General features: G+C 49.5%; 2 protein-coding genes across 4 annotated transcripts in view; both read left to right on the forward strand.

Annotated features, from left to right (window-relative positions):
• Window positions 1-540: 540 nt before the first annotated feature.
• Window positions 541-8080, forward strand: ARL9 (ADP ribosylation factor like GTPase 9). Of its 3 annotated transcripts, none has more exons than XM_013196921.3 (4): window positions 541-603; window positions 2575-2743; window positions 5608-5783; window positions 6873-8080. In XM_013196921.3, the coding sequence occupies exons 1-4, from the start codon at window positions 556-558 to the stop codon at window positions 7050-7052; spliced, it is 573 nt and encodes a 190-aa protein (XP_013052375.2). In that variant the 5' UTR covers window positions 541-555; the 3' UTR covers window positions 7053-8080. The 3 variants fall into 3 exon arrangements, with proteins under 3 accessions (XP_013052375.2, XP_066852438.1, XP_066852439.1); XM_066996337.1 differs by lacking the exon at window positions 541-603 and adding an exon at window positions 1357-1538; XM_066996338.1 differs by lacking the exons at window positions 541-603; window positions 2575-2743 and adding an exon at window positions 3765-3783.
• A 373-nt stretch (window positions 8081-8453) lies between these two features.
• SPMAP2L (sperm microtubule associated protein 2 like) overlaps window positions 8454-14092 on the forward strand; it is a 29655-nt gene continuing 24016 nt past the window's right edge. Inside the window, exons 1-6 of the mRNA XM_066996574.1 lie at window positions 8454-8466; window positions 9055-9127; window positions 11678-11732; window positions 12509-12550; window positions 12712-12834; window positions 13652-13827. Of these exons, the coding sequence (XP_066852675.1) occupies window positions 8454-8466; window positions 9055-9127; window positions 11678-11732; window positions 12509-12550; window positions 12712-12834; window positions 13652-13827 (482 nt within the window). The remainder of the gene's footprint in view (window positions 8467-9054; window positions 9128-11677; window positions 11733-12508; window positions 12551-12711; window positions 12835-13651; window positions 13828-14092) is intronic.

Raw genomic sequence — 14092 nt, forward strand, 5'->3', positions numbered from 1 at the left:
TTAGCAGCAATTACTTGCTGGGACAGCATACCGGATTTGCGAAGGCCTGTTTTTGAGAGTAGCAAGCTCCCTTGAAAGTTGGAGTAGTGATGCATTGCATCTCTTCTCTCCAACGCTTTCACCAACTGCAAGTTAGAAGCTGGGTTGTTGGGCTTAATGTTTAGCTACATCCCCCAGTGAGGGTTAGGAAAGTCCTCTTTTCTTCATCAAGCTCTAACAGCCCTCTCTGAAGGCTGATTTTCATGTTTCCCCTTTCAGACTGCAAATCTAACTTCTCTGCTGTTGCACCCCTCCCCAGTCATCCTTGCCACACAGTGCCCTGCAGCCTGGGTAAAATGGTGCTGGTGGCATGGGACAGGGCTTCATACTGCAGCAGTGAGTTTCCTGGAGGTGTTAGGATAAGGAGAGGGGAAAAAAATGATTTTCAAAATATTTAATTTTGCTTTGGGTTGTGTGCTGTATGTATGCCAGGCAGTTCTCCTGGACAACTGCGTGAAGGAACTAAGCAGTTAAGAGCAGTCATTTTTTATCAACAGCTAAGCAAAGAGCAGTCAAATGGGGAAGGAAACTCTGGCCTGGCTATGGCATCTGTCGATTCAGACGGTAAGTATGGAGGGAACTGGCTGTTACCATAAAATTCAAATGCAGCCTGTAGAAAGAAATCTGTCCACGTTGCTTAACTTCCAGAGGCGTGGAATAACCAACAGTGTCTTGAAACATTAGATTTATGCTACTCCAGCATGTGCTAGTCAAAGCATTTAGCAGAGTTATCTGACAGTGTCTCTGCAAGCACTGTCCTCAGTGTTTTGTCCTAGTTAGTAATTGACCACCAAACAGCACAGGCGCAGATGGTCTTGAAAAACAACATACGGACTAGATTACACAGAAGATAATCTGAGGGGGAAGAGCAAGACTTAAGATGAAACATGGCAAAGCGTGTGGTGACTGACCTGGTGTCCCCTTTTCTGCTGCCCTACTACTGGGCACAGCAAAGTGAGAACTAGCTGAAGCGAGGCCTCTGGTTGCGGTGGTTGCATTGAAGAAGCATTGCCCGTTTCCAATGGAGGCCGTCGGTGAGATGGAAGAGGTGCAGCTGCTCTCCTAGCACCCTACCGCTAGCCCCTCAAACACCTCTTGAAACTTGTTCTTTAGCCCGATGCTTGCAAAACCGTTTTTCCGTGCATAGACTCGCAGGGGCTAGAAACAGCGCTTGGGAGCCAGCCGTCAGCTGTGAGCCCAGCAGGTGAAGCCGCCTGTACTGAAGGGATTGAAAGCCCACGCCGCCAGCGCTCCGTGGGTGCGGTGCAAGCATGCGCGCGGGGGCGAGCCGAGGGCGCGCGTGTGCCTGCAGGGGGAGCCGTGTCCCCGCCGGCCCCAGCAGGCTGCGCTCCGCCGCCGTAGCCGGGCCGGCCATGGGCAGCCGCCTGCGGCCCGCGGCGCTCTGCGCGGCCGCCATGGCCATGGCGGGCGGCGCGGCCCTGGCGGCCTGGGCGTGGGCCTGCCTGCGGGGCCGGGCACCGCCGCCCGCCGCCGAGCAGGTACCGGGGGCAGGCCGGGGCGGCGCCTACGGGGCGGGGAGAGCCCCCGAGACCGGGGCCCCTTCCCTTCCCTTCCCTTCCCTTCCCTTCCCTTCCCTTCCCTTCCCTTCCCTTCCCCCCTTCCCTTCCCTTCCCTTCCCTTCCCTTCCCTTCCCTTCCCTTCCCTTCCCTTCCCTTCCCTTCCCTTCCCTTCCCTTCCCTTCCCTTCCCTTCCCTTCCCTTCCCTTCCCTTCCCTTCCCTTCCCTTCCCTTCCCTTCCCTTCCCTTCCCTTCCCTTCCCTTCCCTTCCCTTCCCTTCCCTTCCCTTCCCTTCCCTTCCCTTCCCTTCCCTTCCCTTCCCTTCCCTTCCCTTCCCTTCCCTTCCCTTCCCTTCCCTTCCCTTCCCTTCCCTTCCCTTCCCTTCCCTTCCCTTCCCTTCCCTTCCCTTCCCTTCCCTTCCCTTCCCTTCCCTTCCCTTCCCTTCCCTTCCCTTCCCTTCCCTTCCCTTCCCTTCCCTTCCCTTCCCTTCCCTTCCCTTCCCTTCCCTTCCCTTCCCTTCCCTTCCCTTCCCTTCCCTTCCCTTCCCTTCCCTTCCCTTCCCTTCCCTTCCCTTCCCTTCCCTTCCCTTCCCTTCCCTTCCCTTCCCTTCCCTTCCCTTCCCTTCCCTTCCCTTCCCTTCCCTTCCCCCAGTTGTGTGCCCACATACCGCAGGGCAGGCACAGGGGTCTGAGCGAGCCCTGAGGCACGGCACCACGCAGTACGGCTCGTGTGTCGGAGGCCATACCGCTGAGTGCAGTTTGTTCCTCGTGCATGCGAACGCGCAGCCTCACCCTGAGGCACGCTGCACTTAGCGGGCTCCTCAGATACAGCGAACGATGTACTTCTACCCCAGCGGCCCAGCAGGCATCCTTCCCTTCGGCCTAAAGCGGCTGCCTCTGTTCTCTCCAGACAGGCGTGGATAGATTCCTTGCTGTGCCGCCTCCTTTTTTCCCCGGCCCCACTAAGCTTGGCGTGTGCCCCGGGTGCCTGAGCGAGTGTGCCGCCTCTCGTTTCACAGGGTAAGCGGCAAAGCAAGCAGATACTGGTGCTGGGCCTGGATGGCGCAGGGAAGACCAGCGTTCTCCACTCGCTGGCAACTAACCAGGTGAAGCGCAGCGTGGCTCCCACCCAGGGCTTCAACGCCATCTGTATCAACACCGAGGAGTCCCAGATGGAGTTTCTGGAGAGTGAGTGAACTTATTTTAGTACAGAACGTGGAAGAAGTTCCTATCCTGTGTGCTAGGGATCAGGCTTATATTTTAAAGCCTCATATTTCCTTGTGCCTGCTCCAATAACACAAAACTCTGATTATTTTCTCCTTGGAGATTCTGCTTTCCCACCCTGCTCGTTTAAGAACATTATATGCTGGTGTCAGAGGAGGTCTGTGCTCGTTCAGCTTGTCCTCCAGGGACTTCTGCTCTGAGACAGAGAAGGCTAACAAACCTGATTGTGTGAAACCAGCCCAAAGCAGAGGTGTCCCTGGTAAGGCCTGTGTTGTGGTCTGCAGCTTCTGTTCACTGTTCTGTTCATCGTACAGCTTCTCCTTGGTGCTCATGCCTGACAAGGGCAAGCGTAGAGGAGGAGTAATAAGGTGAAAGAGGAGAATATACAGAGCTTTTCTTTCTGCTTTTTCTTCAAAAACCTATCTAGGGGCCCTGGAGTCAGCTCAGTCCCTGGTATTGAGAGGCTGACATCCTAACCTCATCGGTGTTAGCTTTCTACAGGGACAGAGGCTGCCATTTAGTTCTTCATGTTTCTGTGTTGTGCTGTGCCAGTTCTTGACTGGCTGAGTTGGCAGCTAGCCCAGGAATGCCTCAGTACCTTTGTCAGCAAGCATAAAGCAGTTGTGTTGTTACTAGGCAGATGGTATTTAGGATGTGAGGATGAAGTGTCTAAGGCAGAGTGTCGTTCCCAGTCCTACTGTGGAAGTCTCTGCACCATGCTAGGGAAACCACCTCTTCAGAGATGCTTACAGTCTGTGTCCCTCTCCGTGTTGGTATTAGACACTTGTATGTCTCACTGACTTTGCTGGGAATGAGGTGCTCTCCAAGCTAGAGAAACCCACAGTATTTCTGCTGCTGCCTGGAGGTTGCTTGGGCCCAGTGCAGTGCAGAATTGCTGTTCCTGAGTCATCCTTCCCTCTCTGGTCAAGGTTGGTAGTGACTGAGATGTGTTGGCTGCGATCTGACCCATGGGAGATGAAATGTCTCAAGCCAGTTTCAGACAGGTAAATCCGCACATGGTGCTCTAATCTGTTATTTACCCAGTGTGTACCATTGCCTAGACCAGGGGTTAGCAGCCTGCACTGTGAACGTGTGGCTTATGATGATCTTCAGACAGTAGGGTTTTTATTTTGCTAGCCTGGACAGAAAGAACAGTTCTTTTTCTTTGTACCGTCATGTAAATAAGTAGGTGGAACCTTGCCTCTTCAAGGGATAGGAGCTCCTGGCTTCTGCTGAGTTGCTTCTGGTTTGGGAAAGAAAAAATGTTCACTATGAGGTTGCTGACCCCTGGTTTATGCTATGCATGAATGCACTGAACAAAAAGAACAGCGATGAGCATACAGAACGTCACAGTACAGAGTCAGAGGTATCTGCCCCAAGCGTAATGTCAGTTACAGTGTGTTGGCTCCTTCCCACAGCGGCAGACTTGCATCTGCGGGCAGAACTGCACTGGGGCTCTTGAAGATGAGGCACAAAACCCCTAGCAGGGAATTGTTGTTTCGCTTTGTGTGTTCTTGAAACTGCTAAATAATTTTAACTTAAGGCAAAGTTGCTTTGAAACAACAAATTTACTAAGGGCAGTAAATTTGATAGGCTGGGTAGCAAGTCAGTTTTGAAAAGAGTTCCTAAATAAGACAGGAAACTATTATAGGGAAACCTAAATATATTGCTTTGGAAACTTGCTACAGTTGGAGTCAAGTCACCCCTGTCTCTTGAGCCTGGTGTTGTGCAAAGTACCTTCACACACACACACACCTCCCTGCCTTTGATTGCCTAGAAGTGATAGACCTGGAGAGCTGAAAATATACAGAATCACAGAATGGCCGAGGTTGGAAGGGACCTCTGAAGATCATCTGGTCCAACCCCCTGCCAAGCAGGATCACCTAGAGCACATTGCACAGGACGGCATACAGTTGGTTTTGGATATCTCCAGAGAAGGAGACTCCACAACCTCTCTGGGCAGCCTGTCCCAGTGCTCTGTCACTCTCACAGTAAAGAAGTGCGCTCTCATATTCAGATGGAATCTCCCGTGCTTCAGTTTGTGCCCGTTGCCTCTCATCCTGTTGCCTCCCTGAAATGCTTAATATACTGTAAGCTATTCTTGCTTCTGTTAAACTCAGCACTACCGACGTTCTCAGATGGGAACAGCAATCTGAGCCACATGGCTTCACCACAGAATTGTTATAAGCCCTGGTTTTGAAGGTGAATAGCTTTTTTCCATAGCCAACAGAAAAGAGTCTGGGTAGAATTGTATCCTGTGCAAAGATTTATCCCATCACCTAAGGATAGCTCAAAGAGTCTGCTGGAACTTGATTTTTATCTCTTCCTAAACACCTCTGGTGCTTTGACAGTACGAAAGCTGTGGGAGTTTTGAATTAGTCCATAGCGTAATACAAATCTGATGAGAGCCCTCCCCATGCCAGAATTAAATTTCTCTCTAGGAAATTGTAGGCCTGCTTTGTCTTAAGGTGAGATGGGCATCCCCGTGAAATGGGGACATTCTCACATTGTCCTTCTGGACACTGAACCTTTTTCCACTGTCCCTTCTGGCTTGAGAACAAGACCCATGGGGCAGAAAGCAACCATAAAAACAAACCAAAAAAAATGCAACTCAAGAGCTTGCAGTGGAAAGACTTTTATTTTTTTCTGAGCATACCCATAAGCCTGCCTCAAGTGGGACTTGACTGAGGAAAATAAAGCTATTTCTATTCTCATGTACAGTAACGCAAATTACTTGGGTTTTCAACCCAGAGCCTGCTGTCTGGACCTCCGGGAGCTGTGCTGCTTGGATTATTTGGTGAATCTTGTGTTGCTGTGTTCTCTTCCAGTTGGGGGCGGTGAATCTCTGCGTTCATACTGGAAGATGTACCTGCCCCAAGTGCTGTTGCTGATCTATGTCGTGGACTCAGCTGATCATGCTCGACTGCCTGTGGCGAAAGAGCTGCTTCATCAACTGATCGAGAACAACTCCACCCTGCCAGTGGTGGTTCTGGCCAACAAGCAGGTAGGAGTTCCCTGCCCTTGCTTGAGCTTGGGCTGGCAGCAGCTCCGAAAACAGCAAATAAAGCTTTTCAAAGAAGGCCACATGCTGGGGAGTTTTCTGGGGCACCGGTTGACAGCAAAGGAAAATAATCTGGTGTTGAGTTTTGGATCTGTAAGATGAAGGTCTTGTGCTCAGAGATGGTGCAAAACAAGCTGTGGGTGGAAATAATGGTGAAAACTGCTGTAGAGTTGCAAGGCTTGAGAGCAGCAAGGGAGACCGCAGTTGAACCTGGGATTAGGTTTCTGTTCTGAGTATCTGTCCCTGGGTACTGCTTTACCTAGCAGCCCCCACGTAGCAAAGCACAATTGTTTACTTTCACATTGTCTCTTTAGTTGCTCCTATCGTTGCTTGCTGAAATGTAAGAGAAGAGGAGCTTTCTTCACAAGGCAGTGTTTTCTTCTATGATTTCTGTGAAAGTGTCAGTGACTGATACCTGTAGTAGAACTGCGGTATGGTCAGATGACAGAACAACCCGAAGTCTTTAAGCACTGATTTATTTTCATTTTTATTATTTTTATTTTTGGAGCCACGTGCTTGGTTTGTTCTCTGTTACCACCTAAAGTTCTGGTAACTTAGATGTGTTACTAGCAGTCCTTTGTATTAGTCTTGTAAGTCTTGGCTTCATCAAACAAATGCCACTGCTGATTCTCTAGGTCCCTGAGACAGAAGTGCTGGGGGCTGGGAAGGTAACGAGGGAATGACTGTTGTATATTTGCCCTGTTCTTGTAACTCTGTGTGGAGTGCTTGGGGTCTTGGACCAGCAATACTTCTTTTCTAGCTTGTACAGCTAGTCTTATGTTATTATTGGAAACACTGAAATAACTGGAAGCAGAGCTATACCATTATTTATTTGGGAAGAAGTTAGGTTAAGGATAAACATTTTGGTTCCAAAGCATGTTAGGGCATGGGAACACGATCTCATAAGGGTACATAGAAGAGCAGTGCCCCCAGATATTCTGAGACCCTTCCCCTCCCTGAGGAAAGGCGCAAAGCAGGACTGGTGCCGCCACCTCTTGCAACTAACAGGCTTGTTTTGGTTTTGTGTATCAGGACCTCGAAGGTGCATATTGCATCACAGATATCCACGATGCTCTGGCACTGTCTGATATCGGGGACAAGAGGAAGATGTTCTTGATTGGTACCCACGTGGCAGAGGATGGCTCAGAGATCTCCTCCAGCATGAAGGATGCCAAGGAGCTGATAGCAGAGCTGTTTTTGGAACTGCAGTGACAGCTCTTTTCCTTCAACACAATACTTGCAGCTGTGGAAGATGAGGTGTTAGTATATGGTCGGTTTGCTGCATGGCAGCTGAAATGTAGAAGTACCTTTTCCTTGTGGGTGTGGAATTCCTCCGAAAATGATGTCTAGTTGGTAAGAAAATCTATTTTATAATGTTTTTAAAATACCTTTGGAAAATAATATATTTGTAGCCTATTTGTAGGGGAAAGTGAAACTCTCAGACAGCAGAATTAGGGGTATATGTAGCTTAGGCTGAGATGGCCCCTTGCCAGGTTGGAATTAACCATTGACTCTAATGAGACAAAGTTGTATCCAGTGAATTTAACCTGGCCTGATGTCTCAGGTTTAAATTGAATTATGTTTACTTCATAGGTAATGGATTTTACAGAACTCTGTTAGTAGAGTTGTTCTGTTAAAAATGAGACCACCCCTTGAGAGTGTCAGAAATTTAAAGTCCTGTGACAGAACTGCATTTTTGACAGTGATAATTTTTGTTGTTGCTCTGTAGGGGCTGACTTTCAGGGGAGTGACAAATTGGTAATTTCTGGAAATCGGGCTTGTTTACAGCTTTTTTAGTGGGTAAGAAAGACAAGAAAATTAAAGCAATAAGACATTAAAAATTTCTTTGCTTACAGGGGAAAAAAAAAAAACAAAACAGTGCAATTTAAGGTAGTGACTGAAAGCATTTAAGTTAGGTTGGCACCACAGGTTGGGGGAATCCATCAGTTTGAGTGGCTTATTTTGGTTCAGTCCAGATTGTGCTTCAGCAAGCAGTGTTATGGGTGAAAAATCTATCACTTGGAAAGTGATTTCTGTTAGCACAGCAGATGAGGAAGATGAGTTGGAAAGGAGTGTTACTTTCTCAGTGTCAGTGTCCTTGTAATTACACTCCAAACATGTGATTCAGGTTCCAAGCAGTACTGCAAAAGACACGTTTCATAACCAAATGTATTATACAAATTTTTTTTCTAGTTTTGTCCTTTGTAACAGATGCATAAATCAGAAAATTTTACTCTTAACGGCTGGTCTGGGTTTCATTTACTTCAACAAGGAATGACACAGCAGACCTTCATGGCTTTTCTTGGACAGCTACCTTTAAAGTTGTTCTTTTTGCAATTCTGTAAGGGATGGCCCGTCTCTGTGCAAACAGTCCCCTGCCAGCAGGGCTCAAGCTTCTGCAGGCAGCGGGATTTTCACTGAGCTCGAGGCAGAGAGAAGCCAGCGAGACCCGCAGCAAGGCAGCACGACGAAGCAGATGGGCCTCACACCTCCGAGGCCTCCCAGCGGCGTGGAGGCAGGACAGGAGCGAAGGGAAGGCTGCTGCAGGCAGAGGGGCTGCGGAGGCTCCCTCACAGGCTCCAGAAGAAGGGCAGCTTGGCGGGCGGCCCCGCTATGCTGTCGAATGGTGTGGGGGACAGGCGGGGACGAGCTATCTGCCTCCCTTCGAGGCCGCTCTGCCAGCGGCCCTCCCCGTGTCCATCCCCTCAGCCCTCGGGGCGTGGTGGGAAGGCGCCTCACGGCCCCTCAGGGCCGCCTGTGGCTCTTGCTGCAATCTGGGCTAGGGGCTGCCCGTAGTCTTCCTTGGTTTCCCCACACTTTCTGCACGTTGCCACATCTTTGTTTTTTCCCGTTCTCCGTCTTAAAATGTGACGGCTTGGGTTGTACTTCTGTGGAGTCCCGGTTTAGTACCGCTGCTGAGCCTCCCCCGAGGCTTTCATAACTTCCCCTTGAAGTTACAGCTAAAGGGAGTAATAACTGGTGCTGGCAGTGCTCGGTCCTGTGGTCCCGAGAGCTGCTGGAGCCCTGCAGTGAGGAGCAGTTACCAGAGGAGTGGAGTGCTTCGTGTGCAAGCACATTGCTATGCAACTGCACTGAGAAGGTACCAAGGATACCGTCAACAACACAAATAACTGCCGAGTTATCCTGAGGAGATGCACAAACTTAGCTGCCTCGTCATTATTTCACACTGAAGAGCAGGCAGCCTGAGCTGCAGATGTTACCAAGTGTTTAAATTCGCTTCTTGTCTTTCAAGTTTCTTGCCACTTGTCTACACATTCACACGACAGGTAAGAAACCCTCCCAGCCCTAGCTTCCTAATCCCTAGTGCCCAAGCCATGCCCCAGGCCTCCAGGGGATGGCTCAGTTGGGGATTTATGCTGGATCAGCAAGTCAATATATTGGATGCTGCTGTGATAAATACACAGACAAAAGGATGCCTGGTTTTGTCTTTCCCCCTGCTCCTCAGTACGGACAACATATGACTGTCTTGCCCCTTCAAAACAGAAGCTGTGAACTGAAATTGTAAGGGACTGGTTGTATCAGTTGAATGTTCATAAATCCATGGGGCCTGTTGGGATTCACTCCTGAGTACTGAAGGAGTTAGCGGATATTAAAACTGGACCTCTCAACAATTTATCAAAGGTCTTGGGAGTCTGGAGAGGTCCCTGCTGACTGAAAGCTAGTGAACGTTACACCTATCGACAAGAAGGGCATGAAAGAAAACCCAGGAAACTACAGACCCCTTAGTCTAACCTCAGTATGTAGAAAAGGTATGGATAGGATTATCCTGGAGGATATCGAAAGGCATGTAAAGAACAAAGCTATTATCATGCATAGTCAACAACCCTTCATCAAGAGAAAGTTCTGCCTTAGTAATTAGATGTCCTACTATGGTAAGGCCATCCTCTTGATGGATGTGAAGGGAAGGCAGTGGATATAATCTTTATGGATTTTATAAAGCTTTAAAAAATAAATTTATATTTTTTATAATTTTATAAATTTATATTTTTATAAGGCCTTTGATACCGTCCCTCATGGCATCCTTCCAGACAAATTGTCCAGCTGTGAGATGAACAGGTTCTCACTGTGCTGGGTGATGAACTGAATGAATGGCGGAGCTCAAAGGGTTGTAGTGAATGGAGCTACATTTCACTGGCGGACAGTCACTAGTGGTGCTCCCCAGGGCTCAATTCTAGGTTCGGTTCTGTTCAACATTTTAATCAATGATCGGGATGCAGGAGTTGAACGCATCCTTAGCCAGTTTGCTGATGATACTAAACTGGGAGGTGTTGTTGACTCCCTAGAGGGATGAGAGAGTCCTTGCAGAGGGATCTAGATTGGAAAATCATCAACAGCATCAAGTTCAACAAAGGAAAATGCTGTGTTCTGCACCTGGGGTGAAGTAATGCCAGGCACGAGTACAGCCTGGGAGACAAGTGACCGGAGAGCAGCTCAGCAGAAAGGGACTAGTGCTGGGAGGCTCAGACTGGACATTATGAAATATTTTTTTTTTTTTTTTTTTTACCGTGAGGGTTGTGAAACACTGGAACAGGCTTCCTAGTGTGCTGGTTGATGCTCCAAGCCTGTCAGTGTTCAAGAGGCATTTGGATAATGCCCTCAATAATTATGCTTTAATTTTAGTTTAGTGGTGAGGCAGTTGGGACTCAGTTATCATTTTAGGTTCTTTTCAGCTGAACTATTCTAATTCTAATTTGCTTTACAAGGGGATTGATTTCATTGGCAGTTGGGACCTTTTAAGCAATGAGACTGATTGACCTCCGGCAGCAGAGGGAAGGTATTTCTGTGTCTGGCTGCAACAAGGCCTCGTTTCCCCTGCCAGAAAGCAAAAGCAGGACCAAATGGCAAAGGCTGCCCTGGGACGCTCCCTTCGTCAGAGAGATTGCTTAATTCCCTCAGGTTGCAGAACTGCTGAAGATGCATGTGTGGGGATATCTGTCTACTGGTGCTGAGTTTGGATGTGACTGTGTAGTGGGTCTGTGCTGTCTGTGGAGGAAAACTGATGAGCCTCTGGAGAGCCGCTTGGCTGAAGCTGCTGAAACTGGTTTTGAGCTCCTGAGATGGCTGCTGCCTTCCTGAGCATGTCCCGTCTTGACCTGGAGGCAGGGGGCCAACATCCCACAGGCAGTTCCCACCGAGATCCCAGGGAGCTGTGTTGGCGAGCGGTGGTTAGGTGTGACAGGGAGATAAATCAGGAGGCATCTTGTGAGGGAGTGTGAAGTGAGGATGCCCTGGCAGCAGCCCGCCAGCACGAGGTCTTCGTGGTGCTCTCTGGTAAGTATTTGCCAGCGCTGTGTCCCACTAGAGGTTTCAGTACCATCGGAGGAACCACAGGGGGGTCCCCAAAGCACTGACCATTGTCTGTCAGCAGACAGTTGGAAGTGTGCTGTCTCCATTGTACCTTTTAGTAACCAGTGGGACTGTTGATAGCAGCTCTTTCTGTTTGTCTGGGCTGGCAGACTGTCCGTCTCCTACATGCTGGGGTTGCGTGGCAAGCTATGAACCAGAGAAGTACTTTCCCCCTTTCGTCGTCGTGTCCCAGAAGGTTTGTTTTGCCTGCAGTGAAGACAGGTGGGCAAATTTGTGTCTCTGCAGTCTGAGAGAGAGCACAAAAATCCATAGCCTGGTGAGATCACCGGGTTAAACGGATGGAAGCTTGCTTGGAGAGAGGTCCCTGAAACACACTCTTGCAAGGGGTGGAGGTAAAGACATGGGTATTCGAGAGAGCATTATGGCTTTGAGTACAGCAGTAGTTGTTTTATGCTTTGTTGGTTTTACTGGATGTTTAAGGACACATCTGTCCATTTCTGCACTTTTAGACAGGATACAAGAACTCGCAGAACCCAAGAAAGTGCCTTGTGCAAACAGTCCCAGGTAAGAATGCACCCAGAGAGTCTGGTTTGAGGACCGGGGACTGACAGGGCCTCAGCCCCTGGGGACTCATTGGCTTTGTCATGCTAGTGCTTCCCTCTCAAAGGCACTCGTGACTCCAAGAACACCAAACTACACAGTTTGCTCTTCTCATTTTCAATCAAAAAAACTGGGCTTAACTTTTGCTGCCCCATCCGAGGTGCGGTGCTCAGACGTTGTAAGGCAAGGGGTTGGTTGTGTGGTGTAAGGGGGCTCGACCCCCTCAGAGCCACAGGCTGGTGTATCCTGGGGGACGCAGCACAGCTTTAGGAACGGAGATGATGTCTGTATTACGGGGCCAAGCTATGGCTCAACAAGCTGAACCACGCTGAAGCACCGTGGGTGTCACTGTGCTCCAGAAAGGCTCCACAAACCCTTTATACTGCTGTCCCCTGTTGTGACTGCTCTGGTACTCTCTCCCACCATGGGAGAGTTCATACTGTCCGTTCTCCATGGGGGATGAGCAAATCCAAATTTGCCCTGGGCATGGGAGACTAACCTCTAATGTACTGGAAAACCTCACCCACTTTCCATGGCACACCCTGACCGTAACGTTATTATTGTTTCTACTGTCATACCTGTGGTGTGGCTAGGTGGTAATGGTGAGGCAAGAAAAATGCAATCATGAAACTCCTGCAGGGGTTTCAGAGATGGAACGAAACGACCCTTTTTGCACATCCACTGGGAGCTGTGAAAACAGATGCGTTACTTGAAGCCTCTTTTCTTTTTTGAATTGACAGCAACCCACCTGCACAGCATTAGGAAATTCAGTGCTGAAGAAGGTGAGTGCTCAGGGAAAGGCAGCAGCACTTTACAGCTGTGGGGAGCCATAGGGACTGTGAGTGTGTCCCATCCCAGGCAGGGAAGAATGATCCCACTAAGGACATTTCACATTTGTACATATTTCTAAAGGCACGTTTCACACCCTTGGTGTTCTTGCTAGGCTTGTGTGGGGAAACCAAGAAACAATCTGGACCCTCTCAAGGGAAGCTGCAACAGCTCAGCCATCCCCAAGAACAGTGGCACTAGCCAAACCCAAGCAAGACTTCGGCAAGCACCATGGCAGGTCAGTGACGCAGGAGCACGTTCTGGGGAAGGCTGCAGCTCAGATGCTGCTCTCTCAACAAGGGGATGTTCCTAGGGGAAGGGAAGGTGCCATCTCCTTGCCTGCCTGGGTTGCACAATGGGCAGTTCCATGCTACTAAGACCCACCACGCTGTGCTGGTGAGTGGAGCAGGGGCTGCCTGCAGCAGGGAAGAAAGTGCTATGGGAACATAGCCACCCTGAGTGCTTGGCTTCCAAAATGAAGAGGAACTGAAGAGTGCTAAGTTTTGGTGCCTTTTTATTTCCTCTTCCTGGTTGAGGAAAGGGATTCTGCAGCATGGGGTGGTTGCTGGTTTGACTAGAGCTGGGGGTTTGGATGGGCTGTACTGGTAGTGAGCCTTGAGCTCAGTTTCCAAGCATGTAGGGGCATTTTCTTCTGCTGTAACGTGTGTTGTCCTCCCCCCCCCCCCCCCCCCCCCCCCCCCCCAAAAAAAAAAAAAAAAAAAAAAAAAAAAAACACAAACCTCTGTGGGGCACAAGCCACCAGCTCTCTTCGTGGCAGCCCTGGATGTTTTGCTGCCTGTGAGGCTGATATAGTCACTTCTTGGGCTGCAGAGTGACTTGTCCTCTGTCCAGGGGATGGGAGGACAGGTTGGGGGACTGCTTAGGCAGTAGGTTCTTCTTCTGCAGCTTGTCTGGTGCCAGATACAGCTGTGGATGGGACCATGTCCCATCTATGCGTGATCAGTGGCCGTGAACCTAGGTACGCTGAGCTGCAGGTTGGTCGTTCTTGGATGCTAGAAGCACCTGTGAGGACCTTCCTCCCCATTCTCCCACAGGTTTCCAAGTTTGCTCTGCAGGCCATTGCGAGCCCTCGGATCCTAGAGCTGGCTCGGGCAAAAAGACTGAACCCTGACTACGTGCCCCCGCGGGATGCTCAGTGGCCAGTGACAAAGGCCGCGAAACAGGCAGTGGCCACACCGAGGCTTGTGGAACTGGCCCAGCCTCGTAAAAGGTAGGCACTGCTCCCCTGCCATGGGGAATGCTCAGTTGTCAGTCCCTTCGGTGCAGGCTGTGGCACCTTGTTGAGTTGGGTTTGACACACGTAATTAAGCCCTGTTTGTCAGCTCCCAAAAGACATGGATTTTACATGGTTGGATGTGTCAGTGCTACGGGAATTCTAGTTTCAAAAGCATCTTTGAGGTTGAAGGAGAACTAAAAAAGAAGGAATAAGAACTTTTTAATACTAGTAGGAATTACTGATTGTAACATCTCAATTA

This window comes from Anser cygnoides, chromosome 4 (genome assembly GCF_040182565.1).
Source record: "Anser cygnoides isolate HZ-2024a breed goose chromosome 4, Taihu_goose_T2T_genome, whole genome shotgun sequence".
Classification (NCBI taxonomy): domain Eukaryota; kingdom Metazoa; phylum Chordata; class Aves; order Anseriformes; family Anatidae; genus Anser; species Anser cygnoides.

Excerpts from the sequence above, each read along its gene's own strand:
- ARL9 (XM_066996337.1), top strand. The coding sequence starts at position 1,413 with ATGGGCAGCCGCCTGCGGCCCGCGGCGCTCTGCGCGGCCGCCATGGCC. Across the intron at positions 1,539-2,574 it reads CGCCGCCCGCCGCCGAGCAG|GGTAAGCGGCAAAGCAAGCA; the intron begins GTACCGGGGGCA and ends CTCGTTTCACAG. Across the intron at positions 5,784-6,872 it reads TGGTTCTGGCCAACAAGCAG|GACCTCGAAGGTGCATATTG; the intron begins GTAGGAGTTCCC and ends TTTGTGTATCAG.